Genomic DNA, 15,125 nt, shown 5'->3' on the forward strand with positions numbered 1-15,125 from the left:
TAAAAATACTTACAACTTTCAACTTAAATCAGAATTATATCTTTGAAATTGATATATGTGGAGCATAAGGGGTTGCATGTCAAACCTAATATTATAAGGAAAATCTTTGTTGTACATTGTACAAGTTTTTTGGGAAAATGCATTGTTCTCAATCATCTTTTAACCTAGGTTACTCAATGACACGTACAAGTTAATTATATGTAATTATTATTCAAGCAGCCTGGCGGGCAGCCATAAATATTATAGTTCATACATTTCGCACGTTCATACACTCTAATCAAAGAGTGTACGAGTCAAGTTTATAGTTATGATAAGTTTGAATGGTCAAGTCTGTTCACATGAGTCTGGATTTTTATTCATGTATGAGATGTTTCCTTTTTACTTTGAATCATCTCAAAATGCACAAAAGACAGATTTAAATTATTTTCCAGGATTACCTAAATTTTTAACATTTACATCTTTGTATGTCATTAGTCGTCAATTGACCTTGTTTTTCTTTAGAGCAAGGTCGTTTGTACCTATATCACGTTTTAGCAATTTAAATCTTTAAAATTTAAATATCACGTTTAAGAAGGTTTTAGATATATTTGCTTTCTATTTTATACATTCACTATTTGCTATTCGTCAAGTTTTAACAGAATAATGCCCAAACGCAACAATATTTTAGCCTTAAGACATTATTGCTTGCCAAGAACACCGCACCATTTCACTTTGCCAATTTAATAGAGTATAAATTATAGGTTTGCTTGTTCAAAACTTCCAAAGCGGACAATAATGAACAAAAGGAAAGTCTGTTTTACCTTATAATTTAACGAGAGCAATTTGAAACGTCTGCATAAATTAACATTGTCAACAACAAAATTATGCATGTTGTCAAATGTGACATGTACTAGTACTTGCAAATTAAATAGCTTTAACATAAATCGACTCTACCTGCCCGATCAATTTAAAGAAGCTTTCAAATCAATACAACGCAAATCATCATCAACAAAATATTCGTCGATAAGAGTCTATTTTGTCGTAGAGCTGAGTAGTATTTTACTGCTCTACGGTAGAAAAATGGTTGTGAATCATTCAAGGTATTCAACTTATGGTCAAGCATGAACAGCTAACCACCGAACCGAGAAGATATATGTTATATTCATTTCTGGGTTGTGAATGTTTCATAATTTCCGCAGTGTTCAATCGAAGCACATCGACAGGCAGACAAGTCAAGACATTTTTATATGTTTTCATAATCGTGCAATCTTAGGATCGACAAGTTAGGTAAGTATACTTTCAAATTTATGGTAGAACCCACCAATAAATGCTGTGAAACATCAGTCAAAAATTAATACGAAAGTTGAGACTTTTATATGAACTTCAAGCTGTATGTTACAGACACTAAAACATTGTCTTTAGGCTGCCACAATAACGAGAGCTATCTGCACTTATTAAAAGTTATCATGCACGTAATAGTTTGCCGGTTGGTTTCAAACTAAACTGATCTTTAAATGAGTATTACTTTTCTTATAACGCTTCATTGTACAATTTTTTTGATACGATTTCTGTGTTGATTACTTAAAATAGATAAGCCGAGTTACTACGTGTAATATTCTCATGCAATAAATGAACCTTTTATCGTCGATATTGCTCTAAATTGAATTCATGTACAGTACAAGGTTGAAAATGATTAAGATTGAGCCTCGAAACATTAGCGCAAACGATGAACACTTCAGATTCTAGATACACGGAAGAATGTGATACAAAATCAAACAAATTCATTTCTTTTCTAGTAATATTATGGACGACATAGGGCATACACTAAATTTATCACAAAATAACACAAAAAAACGAAAGTGTAAATTCCACCTGTTTTTCCCAGGTTATACAAGTTATAACGCGCGTTTTATAAAACTAACTTTTCGTATTATTTTGCGTGTAACTATTGTTTCTTCAGATGAACTGACAGTGAAGATGACTTCAAAACACTTTCTGCTTTTTCTCATTGGTGTGATGTCACAGGCATACATTACAACAGCAAAATATCATTTGGATCTCCTATATAATGGAGGTAGAGTTGTTTACATAATTTTTCTTTAGTCATTTCCAGCGATTCTAAATCTAGCTGAATAAAACCAAGCAGGTCCAAGAAAAAGAAGTTTGAGACTTCGATATGAGTTGAAAGGGCAACTTAGAACAACAAACATTTACTTAGTAAAATATTATAAGAAGACTGGAGCTCATTACTCCAAAGAATGGAATTCATTACCTCTACTCCTTCCCTGAGTTGCTGACTGTTTATTCTTATGCACAAGTGAATATATCAAAATAAGGCAACTTGTCAAACAAATTGATCAACACAATTGGACAATAGGAAACATAACAAATTGGATAAAATCTTGGAATTATAATCAGAGGCGTAACTAGAACCTTAATTGGGGGGTGTATATTCATATATTCAGTTTCGCCCTACTGATTTCTTTTGAAATTCAAATCACTTTCAAAACAAATCAGTGGGGCACAGCGGGATAAATGGATATGCACCCCCCCAATTAACGTTCTGGTTACACCTCTGATCATAGTAACTGTACCGAGCAGTTGACCTGACCGCTCCGAAGTAATCTTATTACTCTTATCATTTTATGGATAGTGGATGCGCATTTGAAAGATTTTCTATAGCCTCTTAAGCATTTTTATTTGCATTGTTTTCATTTTCCTTTGTTCATTCTGATCATTGGTGCAAAAAATGCTAGGCTAAAGGCACACATTAAATTTGTGTGAGATGGAAAAAGCCTCAAAATTACAATAAAGCTTTTGAGCAGGTCCAGCAGGAAATAAAAGGAATTACTCGAGATCATCTCGCACAAAGTGCAAACCCTTCAGCTAAAACATAGTTGCATACAATTCATAAAGCTGTTGATTTTATAATCGGTGGATTGAACAACATCTCACATACGTGTCTAGCTTTTTTGGGACTAGCTGTGTCTTCGAGATTTGATCTTAAGGCATTTCCATCAAAGACACAGCATTAATGGATCAGGCCACACGATTCGGCAATCGCTGATGCCAACTCCTATCAAGAATGTGACGATTCTGGTAACAAATGATTTTTTATTGCTATAATGCTGAGGCGTAACAATACACTAGTCTTGACATGACTTGAAAAAGTCCTTCCGACTGATATATGTTGCTATTTTTTCGTGTCGTTACTACATTTTTTGTCTTTTACTTTAGATTTAAATATACGATAACTATCTCAATACGTCATTTTATCAGTGGCGTGCGGTGACCGAATTTAATAGGCAAGCGCTGACAGTGATAACACAATGCATTCAGTCATGTTGTACAGGTGTCGTGAAAATACCGAATGTAGAAGTAGAACATAAAAGGATGAAAATTCCTATGCTATATATTTTATAGGAACATCAATCTTATTTATACCTTACATCAGTTACATGATATCTACCGGATACAAATATCAAAACTACTACGCAAAAGGAAGCTCTTGTCAATATCATAATCTTGTATTACATGCTACAGATAATATCTTCTACATACATAAATTGCAAGACAATAGGCGCGAAATGTATTGTAGCAGTCGTGATTATAACAATTAAGAACAGCCAGTTTCGCGCGCAAAATTGGCACGGTGTGTTACAAACTGAGGCCATGGCGTTGTTTAATGTTTATATTTTGGTATAATGACGTCATGGCAACGTGTTCTCCCGTTCTTCAAAATGTGTCTGGCACTGACTCGTACGTTTCAGAATATCGGAGAGTCGTGTTTATTATTTAGTATCTTGTACCTTTTATTTTTAGTCATTAATTTACGAATTCAACGACACAAGACTGACAAGAGCACAGTGTTTTGGTCATAATGCTAGTCATACTTTACCACAACACACGTTTGCGTGCATTTCGATATCTCTGCAGACTGCGGCCCCTGCTTGTTTACGCACATTGTGCGCAGAAAATAATAAAATAACCAGTAAAGCACCTACTACTTTGAATTAGAAATCAGAACATTACCTTTCGCTCTCAGTCATCTTTTAATAAACGATAACATTAACGGCGTGAATAATTCGGATGTCCAATATGTTGAATATACGAATATTATTCGTGCGCTGATATGTGTTTAAAATTGCGAGCGTACAAGACTGTTGACCAATCGCTATCAAGCGGCGCCCTTAGAAGCGCCGCTTGCCTTTTCTCGACATTCCTCGAATAAGAAGCCTCCAAATCTAGATTAACGCATCCGCAAATGTTCAAATTAAGCTCCGAAGGCAAGCGCGCTTGCCTTGGTTAATAAATATTAGGTGTATTTAATCCACTTGACTTATCTTACAAGTGTAGCAAAGTGAAACCGAAAACCACGACAGTAAATCGCGTATAAATAGCAAGCATTTCAACTGTAAAGACAATTTAGACAAAAGATTACATTGACATTGTTTAGAACAGAAAAATTTAAACTGATTTCGCTCAGAGATTGATCCAAAAAATTTTTGTTCGGTAAAATGCTTAGGCAAGCGGCGCTTGCCTACGCTTGCATGACCGCACGCCACTGCATTTTATTGTGTCGTTCTCTTTACTGTACCAAACTTTTTTGAATTTACGTGTGTCTTTTTGAATTTACGTGTGCAACATAAAATCCCCTTCATAGGATGTGCACAACGTCGTGGACCTAAGTGCGTCCCACTGTACCTGGCAATTTTGGGAGAGAGGTTGGAGTAGCTCTTCGTCTTGCGATAGTAACTTCTAGTCATATTGCATATTTTTACATATTTCACCCTAAAAATAGTTATTCCTTCAATTAAATTCTGTGAAGCAAATAATAATTTCTTGTCAAAAACAAAGTTATAAGGAGCATCCTTGTTTTATTGTACAAATAACGTGTGAAAATGCATTGTTTTCAAGTATCTTCCTTCCCAACAGGTTGTTCAATTACTTTCACAAATGAATTGTATGCAGTTAAAAAGACTGGCTCCTTTTACAAGCGTTCACCGCCAACTGAAGAGAGTGAAAGTTGGATAAAATGTGCAGAAAAAATAGGCAATAACGGTTGGGATAGCTTCAAGTTCCTTTTTCTCGGACCAGATGGTGACTTGTATGCAGTTCGTAAAAAAAATGGCGAGTTTTTGAAAGGTTCTCCACCTGAAAATGCAGGTGACACCTGGAGTGCTCGTGCAACTATAATTGGCAATAATGGTTGGGCTGACTTCAAATTTCTCTTTTTTGGTCCTGGCGGTGACTTGTATGCAGTTCGTAAAAAAAATGGCGAGTTTTTGAAAGGTTCTCCACCTAAAAATGCAGGTGACAGTTGGAGCGCAACTATAATTGGCAATAATGGTTGGGCTGACTTCAAATTTCTCTTTTTTGGTCCACATTGCAACCTGTATGCCGTGAAACAAGACGGCTCTATCGTTACAACGTACGAACCAAAGGATAATTCTGACGCATGGTTAGGCCGCGCAAAAAAAATTGGTGCAAGAGGTTGGGAACAATTCAAGTTCCTCTTTTTTGGTCCTGGTGGTTATTTGTACGCAGTACCATGTGATGGTTCTTTACGAAAAGCCCCTCCTCCAACAAACGCAAATGAGACCTGGGTTTCTCACTCAACTAAAATTGGTGCTAAAGGATGGGAAACTTTTGTTTTTCTGTTCTAATTCTCTTTACTTAATTCAGTAGCAACTGACAATTTATGATTATATTATGGTAATTGTTCTCGACGTAAACAGTTTTGAAATATAATGTCATTAGCAACCCATTTTGCTTTGGTTGCATGCTATTGCTTATTAAACATTTCTCAAATTTTGTAATAATAGCTTGATTTCTTTATGTCTTTTAAATTTTTGGGTGTTAATAATGAGGATTATATGAAAAATTTGATTTTTTTCCCTGCACGCTTTGCAAGAAAATTCCATGTGTATTCACATTGCACAAATTTCCTCATGTTTACACAAACTCTGGTATAACACAGTGACATAGAAGTGTTTTTGCATTGCTTTTAAATACAGTGGTTAATGTTTTGTATACATATTTTATTCAAAAAAGTTTTTGCAAACAGAAAGAGTTTGATTAAAAAATGAGAAAGCTCTTTTGCAGCAAAATTTTTTGCAAACCGACCACGTACCAAGGATTTCAAATTTTGCAAAACACAACAAAATTCTCAAGAACAAAACAGGCGTGGCATTAGTGTGTTTTTATGACGTTTAATAAAGGGTATAGTCAATAAAAAATTCGACTTTACATAAAGATTCACCGCACAAGCCGCTCACAATTGGATATATGAAAATGTACTCTCCCCGGTCCAAATAGCGTTCTAGCTACGGGCCTGAGGATAAGTAAAGATTAGTGAGAAATGATTAATGTAAGAGTCGTGGAGCGTAAATAAAAAATATGTAACATGGCATACGAACACAAAAAATTAATAAAAGTATAGAAAATGCTATATTTAAGTCTTTTGGTACGTACTTTGCCGTCTTTTGTACCAGATATACTTCTAAGAAAATGTTCAATAGGCAGAAACGGAGTTGGTGAAGTACTTGCAGCGGGAATAACTATAACGAAAGAACTGTGAATGCATCCCTTCAGCAAGCATGGCTTGGTTTAATATGAGTTTAAATTCTAAAGTTTATATTGATAGCTTTGCTTCATCTCGATAAAAGGTACTAGAATCCTTTTGCTTGCAGAACAGCAAAGCAATCAAAATAAACTGCTAGACACAGGTAGAAATAAGCGAAGCGTTCTGTTTTTCAATGTCAACTATGAGAGTGAGCTCCATGGTAACACAATTATATGATAAATATGTATACTTTGAACTCGGGAGTATCGTAACATGTTTTTTGTATATAAAGATCGTCCAGGTTATTATAGTGCTGAGACGGACTGTTAATATCAATGTAGACTGACGTTACGACAACCTTAGAGGTTGTCATCTTGAGAGTCGATTTAGGAGTAAACGTCTGGTTAGCCGTATTCGTTTTTCGGTTCTTACGTCATCGCATTGTGCGTATAGGAAATATGTGGGTGTGTGGGTTTCACTTGTTTATTAATATATTAGATTAGTCTCAAGTAAATGTGTTAGTTGCTTCTTTGTTTGTATTGTGAATAAGTCGTTTGTAATGTTCAGGTAATTGTTGTGATCTGTTCAGGGGGGTTTGTTCTAAGTTGACATGTATTATCTTTTGGTTCCGGTACGTAGATGATACAATCACAGCTTTATATGCAGATGACATCGATGATATTCACACTCACATCAATAAACAAAACAGCCACATAAACTTTACCAAAGATGTCGAAGAAAACGGAACTCTTCCTTACCTCGACTGTTTGGTAAAACATGACAATCAAAAACTAGGAACAACAGTTTATCGCAAACCAGCACACACTGACCGACTACTTGACTAATCATCGTATAACACTAGATCACACAAAGCCACCACAATCAGAACATTAACAAGACGTGCGCAAATCATATGTAATTCACCGGACGCTCTACACAACAAAAATAACGTGTTTTTGATAAAAAAAAAACTGCATAACTCTGGCTTTATCAAACGCAACACTTACAAACACAATGAACTCAAAGACAACAGCAACAATAACTTATATCAAAGGTACGTCTGAGAATATCTCGTGTATCTTACGACCATACAACATACGTGTCGCACGTAAACCAATCACAACACTGATGAACATAAAAGCAAGAACAACCCGACGAACGACAAGGTGAAATTTACAGAATAAACTGCTCCAACTGCCACGCTTCCTATATCGTGGAAACTGGCAGGAACTTAAACATAAGACTTGCTGAACACAAACGAGCGAGAAAGAAACAAGACAAAACCAATCACATTGCCGAACATCACCGACTCACAAAGCACAACATAGACTGGGACTCGGCGAAATGTATTACTCACAGCACTGACTATATACACCACTTACATTAAAAAGTTGGTATACCAACTTAGAATACCACCCTCCCCCCCTGAACATATCACAATAATTACCGTCACCTTACAAACGACTTTTTACAATACAAACAAACAAGTAAGTAGCACATTACTTTAAACTAATCCACTATAACAATACACAATTGAAACCAACACACCCACACATTTTCTGTACACACAATAAGAGGACGTAAGAGCCAGATAACAAATACGATGGCTACCGCTAAGTTGTCGAATCATCAATCACATACCAACAGTCCTTATCAGTACTAAACTAATTACAGTACTGTACGATCTTCATTTACAAACCTGTTACATGATAATTGTCTGGTATATATGCACATTTATTCCAACTAATTGTACACGAGATTGTGCAGAACATAGAAATGTATGTAGTTTAGAATGAGCAAAATATCTTACTACACATTTATATATCAATCAACAGTTATGACTTAAAATTCAAAAAAAAGCAAGTACTGATCAATAAACTATGTGACATGCAGGATTCCGGTGATCTACTTATGATTAAATGAATAGTTTAATGAGTTTGTGCTTGATAAATTCATGGTGCTACTATAAACCTTCTAGTTCCATAGTAATTTTCATGCTTGTGAAGGGTTCGTATCGTAAAGATTTCAATATGAGAAAGTTTGGTTCGGTTAGCACCATTTCACTCAAATTTTTAATAGTTTATTTATTTGGTAAAACAAGCTGTTATGTTTTATTTTCAAACACGCCTTTAAATATATTTGGACAAAAGTTCTTGTCCTCACTGTATATGTGAGAAAAAACTAAAATAAAAAATATTGTAGTTCAATTTGTACACCAAACCCAGGAACAGATCTCTATTAACATTTGCCTACTGTATGAATTTACCTGCTGCACTCATGGCGCTTTGCTTTTCATAATTTCGCCATTGCTTTATAACTGTAGGATCTTTAAACATGTTGTGAACGACGGAGGCTGCCATTGCACAGGCAAACGGTTGCCACTTTGCATCTCCTTCATTTCCTTTACTTCCATTTGCCAAATCTGAAATTCCTTTAACAACAACCCATTCTATACCGGCACTGTATGCAGCGGTATACAAACCTGGGTATAAGCAAAAACCAAATTAATTTATATAAGATAGGTAAGAGTGTTATTTAAACAGTTAAAAATAAATTCTAATGTATAAAGGCACATTTTCTGCAAATTGCTTTCGTGACACACGTGTCTACCATGGAAGCATATCTTTTATCAGTTATTTAATTGCCGACACGGAACTAACATTTTTTATGGAAGTATTTGTAATCAAACATCTTTGTAAGAACGTTTGCATCTTGCTTTACAACTGAAAAAAAAGATTATCTTTATCCTAATATTTCATTTATGTTTACAGTTAGACTTGCATACATGTGAACGACGATGAAAATAATTTTTGTCACATAAAGCAATAGCAGTATTGCACCATAATTACTGAAAGGTAAAATGCAATCGCTTCAGTCCACGTCAAAAACTTCGTTCTGCACAATTTATTCAAAATCGCGCCAACTAGTCGCTTTGAAAGTTTTAGCTATGCTAAAGTATACTGTTGATGAATGAATTAGCCAAAATACAAATAACGTGCACTTCAAGATGAAATCGCGATGCACGATTTAGATCATTTTATATATAGAATTTCCGACTAGGTTTTCTTATGCCTGACATTCGAGCCTCAAAATTGATGTTTCTTACGGCTATTTAGCTAAAAAGCAAAATATAAAGCAAAAACACATCAGACAAGGATATTCGTATTTAAAGTCAGTAAAAACTCTAGCATTTTGCTTTCACTTTGTTCCTAATCTTATCAATGATTTCAGCTGGTATGTAAATAAAATACAGAGCTCTCAAAAAATGCCCTTACCCTACAATTTACTCTTCTCTGGTTGAACACATTACAATACCATTGGAAATTTTAAAGCTTAATGAAATACTTTTTTGGACACGCATGGTGCATTTTGGAAAAACTTTTAAATATTAACTTTTGCCGTGATGCACCTATCGCAGAATGTTATTAGCACAATGCTCACTTTTCAAAAACACAAAGTCAAATCTTAAGCATAGAAGCAAAACTACTTATAGGTTGCTTGCAATCATTCCCCAAGTAGTCAAAAAACAAAGAAACTTTCACCATGTTGGATGCAATTTGAATTGTAATATTACAATACATACTATTACCATAGTCAATAGCAAAAATTAGAGCAATTCTATCAAAACCGTTAATAAAGTATGAAAATTCACTGCAAACACATGAAACGTGCAATAACGTAATTTCGCATGAGTACATATAGAGAACTTAGATAATGAAAAAAACGGAAAGCTCATGAAAAATAACATATGCATATGTCAATATTGACATTTCATTTCTGTAAAAATGAAACATTACAGTGTATTGAACAAATTCTTCTTCTTCCGCGGTTCCTGAAACTAGTAATGCTCTAACTTTGTTTCATTTCTCTGGCGATCGGCAATTCCCGCGTATTGTATATAGATGACAGAAACAAATTACCAACTAAACAAAGTTTAAGTATTATATTCTTTGTCGCACGATATACACTAAACTGATGTTATTTTTTGTTCCACATCCGTTGCATAGTAAACGTTACATGTATTTTTCATTTAAAACGATGTTTTCAAATTTTCAATGCTTCATGCGTGTTTATTTGCTAAACTTCAACGTTAAGTTTAATGCATGATCGATATAATCATTGATCTTTTGCATCTTTTGTCTCCCATAGTTTTACAATTATTACTTTGCACTGAAAAAGTGCTTTATTGAGATTCTAATTCATATTTTTGAAAGCGCATCTACTAACAAAGTTCCAATTTTGTAAAATGATCGAAAATGTTTTAAGTTTATGCGATGTTTGCAAACAATCAAAATTTATTTCTAACTTTAGATTTTACCTTCGCCTTCCATTTCAAGAGCAATTGCCTCTGGAAATTTTTTTAGCAATGTTTGACGTCTCTCAAGATTATTAACCAACTCTGGACCACTTAACATTACTGAGTGTTTATGAACTGTAACGCTTTCTTTGTCCCTTTCATCTTCTACAGGAGGATCCCAACCACGATCTGCACTTCGAATGAGGTCTCCCATGTTTTTGCTCACGTTTGTCTGAATACCACGCCATTCCTCTTCTCCATCTGCCGAGATTTTCTTAGAAGCGTACGTTGCCAGTTTCGTGGAAATCAAGACATCTCCTAGCTTGGCTTTTTTTGGGTTTACCATTCCACAACACCCGACGCATGCAACTGCTTTGGGTTTTAAAATGTTCACTGCATCTTTGACAACGTCGAGTGCTGCGCCCGCCCCAGCTGCACCTTGGTTGCATTGTACCAATGCAACTTTCACCTTAAGCAAAAGAAAGGGATTCATATCCAACATTTTTCCCTTTGCCGATGATGTTTTTGCAACAAACTTTTTTGAAAAAGCACGGGTGAGAATTCTGCAAAAGTCAGAAATTAACTATTGCTGCTCAAATTTAAATTTACCTTAACAAAATTTCTATAAAAGAATGAATTTCAAAAGATTAAAATCTTAGAAAATAAACTGCATTCAAGATTTTTTAAATGTTAATATGTAAAAAAATTAGTAACATCTCACATGAATAAAACAAGAGTTAATAACAAGAATAAAACAAAAATAATTCTAAGCACGAGCTGAAGGAGAGTTTTTCTTTTTTGAGCAGATCTCTTTTTCATTAAGTGGTTTGCTTAAATTAGCTTTTTTGATTGTATAGTTGAATGCGAATGTTCGATAAACTTTTTCACAACTAAAAATTAGATTGACAATTATAATCCTAAACTTACCTACTATTTTGTCTTGTTAAAGTTTAAGAGTATGTTTTTCCAATTACTTTCCTTTCATATGCCACATTAGCTGCGTTGCATTATTTTTTTAAGAAATTTGTTTGATACACAATGTACATTGGTAAATTTTATAAACTCCTCATTGTAGGCAAAGGTGAATTAGAGATTAGATTATTAATGCTTAAAACTTCACCCATAAATCAATTGAATTTACTATAGGAGATACAAAGTTAACGCAGCCTCTTGCAATTGCAGAAGACTACCCATCATTTAAGAAGAAAAACAACAGGGGATACTTAGAAAAATTGTTAGAATTTACTTCCGCTCTCCGAAGAATATACTTACATATTATACGGATGAAAATATTTGTTGATAATATATATATTCACCTGTCCATTGCCAAAGTTACCAAAGTCAACATCACCCAGGCCATGATACCAAGTTCTTTTAATATTTTCCATGTAGTAATAACAGCTAAGGAATTCACAATCTACCGCTGTTACCAACAGAAGATCTGTTGGTAATTCTGACTCAAAATATGACCAGTCTATACGTTCTGTTCCGATGTTTCTAAACGATGGCAGTTTAATGTTTAACTTTGGTGGTGATGGAATATTGTTATTATTCGAACCACTTTCGTCCATGTTTTCTGCGTTCATCGATATCATTTACAAATTGTCACTGGTTTTCAAAAATGTTTACGTGCGTCTTGTGCTTCGCGGAATATATAATTTCCTTTCGGGGAAGTCCCATTCCGGGGCTTCCCCGAAAGCAAATATCTGTTGAAAATTTACATATTCCCATGTCCATTGCCAAAGTAACCAAGGTGAACATCACCCACGCCATGGTACCAAGTTCGTTTAGTATTTTCGATGTAGTAATAACCAGAGCCCTCTATTGGGAGAGTTAGCACGTGTTTGTGGCGAGCGCGCAGCCGCCATTTTCGTTCCTACTTGCAAGTTAAACTTATCATGAAACTGTGTGGACTTTGGTCAATGAGCCAAAGAATGAAGCAATTCCGCTTTGTTTGATGGAAATTCTAAATATATCGGAAACCACAATCAAGCTTTTGACGATTTTGTGAATAATTACTACAAATCAAACTCAATTTTATGGATTTGATCTACATTCGCGGTTCACTAGTTCGTGCTTTGAGCGTGCTTTGAAATTAATCTTGACCGACGGCTGGGAATTTTTACATATGTGAACGTATATTCTGGCAGTTTTCACCAACAGCAGCAAGATATTTGTTTTCATTGCTTATAATTTACCAGCCATAAAGACAATACTCGACATTTCGGAGCATATTTTTGGCCGGGAAAACACGTTAGTACACACACATACATAGGTCCAGATCTAAATCAATGCTTTGGAAGGTATAAGTTAAGTCAAAATAAATCACTGCAGCTCATTTTTGGTTATATTTACATTTGGAAACCGTAGAATCAACTTAACTGGTAAAAATATATCCTTTAGAAATTCATCACTAATAATCTTATTCTAAAACTGAAAATCTCATGCTGAAAGACCCTGTGGCTCGAAGAGCTTCTACTAAATTCAGTTATGCATTAAAAAACTTTTTTTGTTCGTCTTCACTTATTCAGGAATCTAAAATTTTGCGTAGAATTTTCTGCAACTCGTCCGAAATATTCATATATTAAAATATTTCACTGTCATCAAATGCATAAACCAACGAACTTACGGTAATAAAGTGTTATGCAATGCATTAAATAAATGCTTTTTTATTGCGACATTTATAAACAATTGAGTTTCAAAGGAAGAGATCACTGCGTGTTTATTCATGACCAAGAAAAAAAACGGAAAATTTGTCTTTCTACCATTTAATGCTCAGTATTTGTTTGATTTTGCAACAAAAATGGCTGATCCTAGGTAATTTTACTTCCCGTGAGAAACTCTTTCGAAAAGTCAACTATAAAATATTATCAATATGGAACAATTAGACTAAACCAAAAAGTTTTCACTGATGTGTTAGGGATCAGACCCAAATTTAATATCGGAAATAAAAAAATTTGTAGCCAAGGGCATTTTGAGAAACCCTCAGTAAAAAATTTTTTTATGAGATTTGTATTAAGATTCTACTAAAACAGACCGATTAATTGCTATTTGTTTCTATTTTGAGGTAGTTGATATGGGCCTCTCCCTTATAACTGCATAGAAATCGCAAGCTGGTATTGTATTTCCAAACTTTCTCCGAATTTTTTAAATACTATAATGATTACTGCCGTTTGTTACAGGTTTTCCAGTTCACAAATACATACAATTTTCGTACTTTATACGAAGTTCTTTTAAAACTATATTTTTTGCACTGTAATACTTACCAGCATTTGACAGGCTTCCTGATTGGGACATGCCAGTCCTCTTAAAATTATGGTTAAATAAGTTTGTTTAGCTAATAAGCAAACTCATAAATAATAATACATTGTCGCAAAGCAAAATTTACTTTGATTTAATTATAACCATCACTAAAAGGAACTGCAATTATCCATTATCAAGGGCTTATAATATATGATGAAAAGGGGGAAAATAGACATTTGTGGATTGTACTTTTTAACGTTTAAGAAGTGTTGGATAGTCTTAATGCAAACAAAACATAAAGCCTTCAGCTGGAAAATACTTTCACCACAGCAAATCGAGTTCAGAAATATTGAAATTACGTTGTCCTAAAGACAAAGGTCCAGCTTTCATCCAACTTTGAACAACCAAACATATATAATGTTTAGTGATATCACTTATTTTCTTATTATTATCATGATATGGAGTACTATAGTTGAGGGGAAATGGGTTGAATTTTAATACTTCGTTCTGTATTTTAAAACCTTCACCAACGACTCTACTGTCCATTTTCTCACCAAAAGTCGATTCATAGACAACTTCATAACTTTTTCCTTCCTCTTCCTGGTATGGATACTTTTCTTTATTTGCCGTTTCTATTTTTAATATAAGAACATAGCCACTACGACAATGCATACCATTTCTTGTTCGCCAGTCTGTTAAACCACGGCACTTATACAAAATCAATCCAGTGTAATTTGCAGGTCTAGGTTGTCCAATATGATCTGGCCAACATGATATTGGCATATATTTATCAGATTTGCAAGAAATGTGAAGTGTCCGAACAAGAATTTCGTCATTGCCATCGTCAAAAACTGAAAAGCATCCGTTCATCTTTTTTGGATGACTTTTGGATGTATGAGGTAGTAAGGGTAATTCAACGGTAGTGTGTGCATTAAGCTTCTTCATAATTGTTTTTGATGATTCAAAGGTATCTGCATGAAATTGCTCCTAAGGAAAGATTGCTTTTATAAAATTTCAATAAAATTAAACTCATGCAAACGA

At 34.4% G+C, this 15,125-nt stretch overlaps 3 protein-coding genes across 11 annotated transcripts in view; 1 reads left to right on the top strand and 2 right to left on the bottom strand.

Moving 5' to 3' along the window:
• LOC124458236 (5'-methylthioadenosine/S-adenosylhomocysteine nucleosidase-like) overlaps nucleotides 1–12,499 on the bottom strand; it is a 76,274-nt gene extending 63,775 nt beyond the window's left edge. The window contains exons 1-6 of one of the 4 annotated variants that reach the window (XR_006953089.1): nucleotides 12,158–12,499; nucleotides 10,863–11,310; nucleotides 8,811–9,026; nucleotides 6,454–6,539; nucleotides 4,684–4,770; nucleotides 1,707–2,040 (exon numbers count right to left, since the gene is read on the bottom strand). Coding sequence is in view for 3 of the 4 variants with exons in the window: in XM_047008286.1 (XP_046864242.1) it covers nucleotides 1,999–2,040; nucleotides 6,454–6,539; nucleotides 8,811–9,026; nucleotides 10,863–11,310; nucleotides 12,158–12,436 (1,071 nt within the window). In the remaining variant the exon portion in view is untranslated. Of the gene's footprint in view, nucleotides 1–1,706; nucleotides 2,041–4,683; nucleotides 4,771–6,171; nucleotides 6,314–6,453; nucleotides 6,540–8,810; nucleotides 9,027–10,862; nucleotides 11,311–12,157 lie in introns of those variants that run through there. The other 3 variants (XM_047008286.1, XM_047008287.1, XM_047008284.1) reach the window with 3 other exon arrangements.
• LOC124458238 (tachylectin-2-like) lies at nucleotides 1,156–5,798 on the top strand. 4 transcript variants are annotated; one of them, XM_047008293.1, is made up of 3 exons: nucleotides 1,156–1,266; nucleotides 1,940–2,053; nucleotides 4,915–5,798. In XM_047008293.1, exons 2-3 carry the CDS (start codon nucleotides 1,957–1,959, stop codon nucleotides 5,643–5,645), a joined length of 828 nt encoding a protein of 275 aa, XP_046864249.1. In that variant the 5' UTR covers nucleotides 1,156–1,266; nucleotides 1,940–1,956; the 3' UTR covers nucleotides 5,646–5,798. The 4 variants fall into 4 exon arrangements, with proteins under 4 accessions (XP_046864249.1, XP_046864247.1, XP_046864248.1 ...); XM_047008291.1 differs by lacking the exon at nucleotides 1,156–1,266 and having other exon boundaries at nucleotides 1,783–2,053; nucleotides 4,915–5,187; nucleotides 5,329–5,798; XM_047008292.1 differs by lacking the exon at nucleotides 1,156–1,266 and having other exon boundaries at nucleotides 1,783–2,053; nucleotides 4,915–5,106; nucleotides 5,254–5,798.
• Nucleotides 12,500–14,204: 1,705 nt separating the features above from the next.
• The window catches only part of LOC124457638, a 34,350-nt gene continuing 33,429 nt past the window's right edge, over nucleotides 14,205–15,125 (bottom strand). For all 3 annotated transcript variants that reach the window (XM_047007845.1, XM_047007843.1, XM_047007844.1), the window contains exon 9: nucleotides 14,205–15,071. In XM_047007845.1, the coding sequence (XP_046863801.1) occupies nucleotides 14,406–15,071 (666 nt within the window). In that variant the 3' untranslated portion in view covers nucleotides 14,205–14,405. The remainder of the gene's footprint in view (nucleotides 15,072–15,125) is intronic.

Source organism: Xenia sp. Carnegie-2017, unplaced genomic scaffold, assembly GCF_021976095.1.
Source record: "Xenia sp. Carnegie-2017 unplaced genomic scaffold, XeniaSp_v1 HiC_scaffold_6, whole genome shotgun sequence".
NCBI classification, from domain to species: Eukaryota; Metazoa; Cnidaria; class Anthozoa; order Malacalcyonacea; family Xeniidae; genus Xenia; species Xenia sp. Carnegie-2017.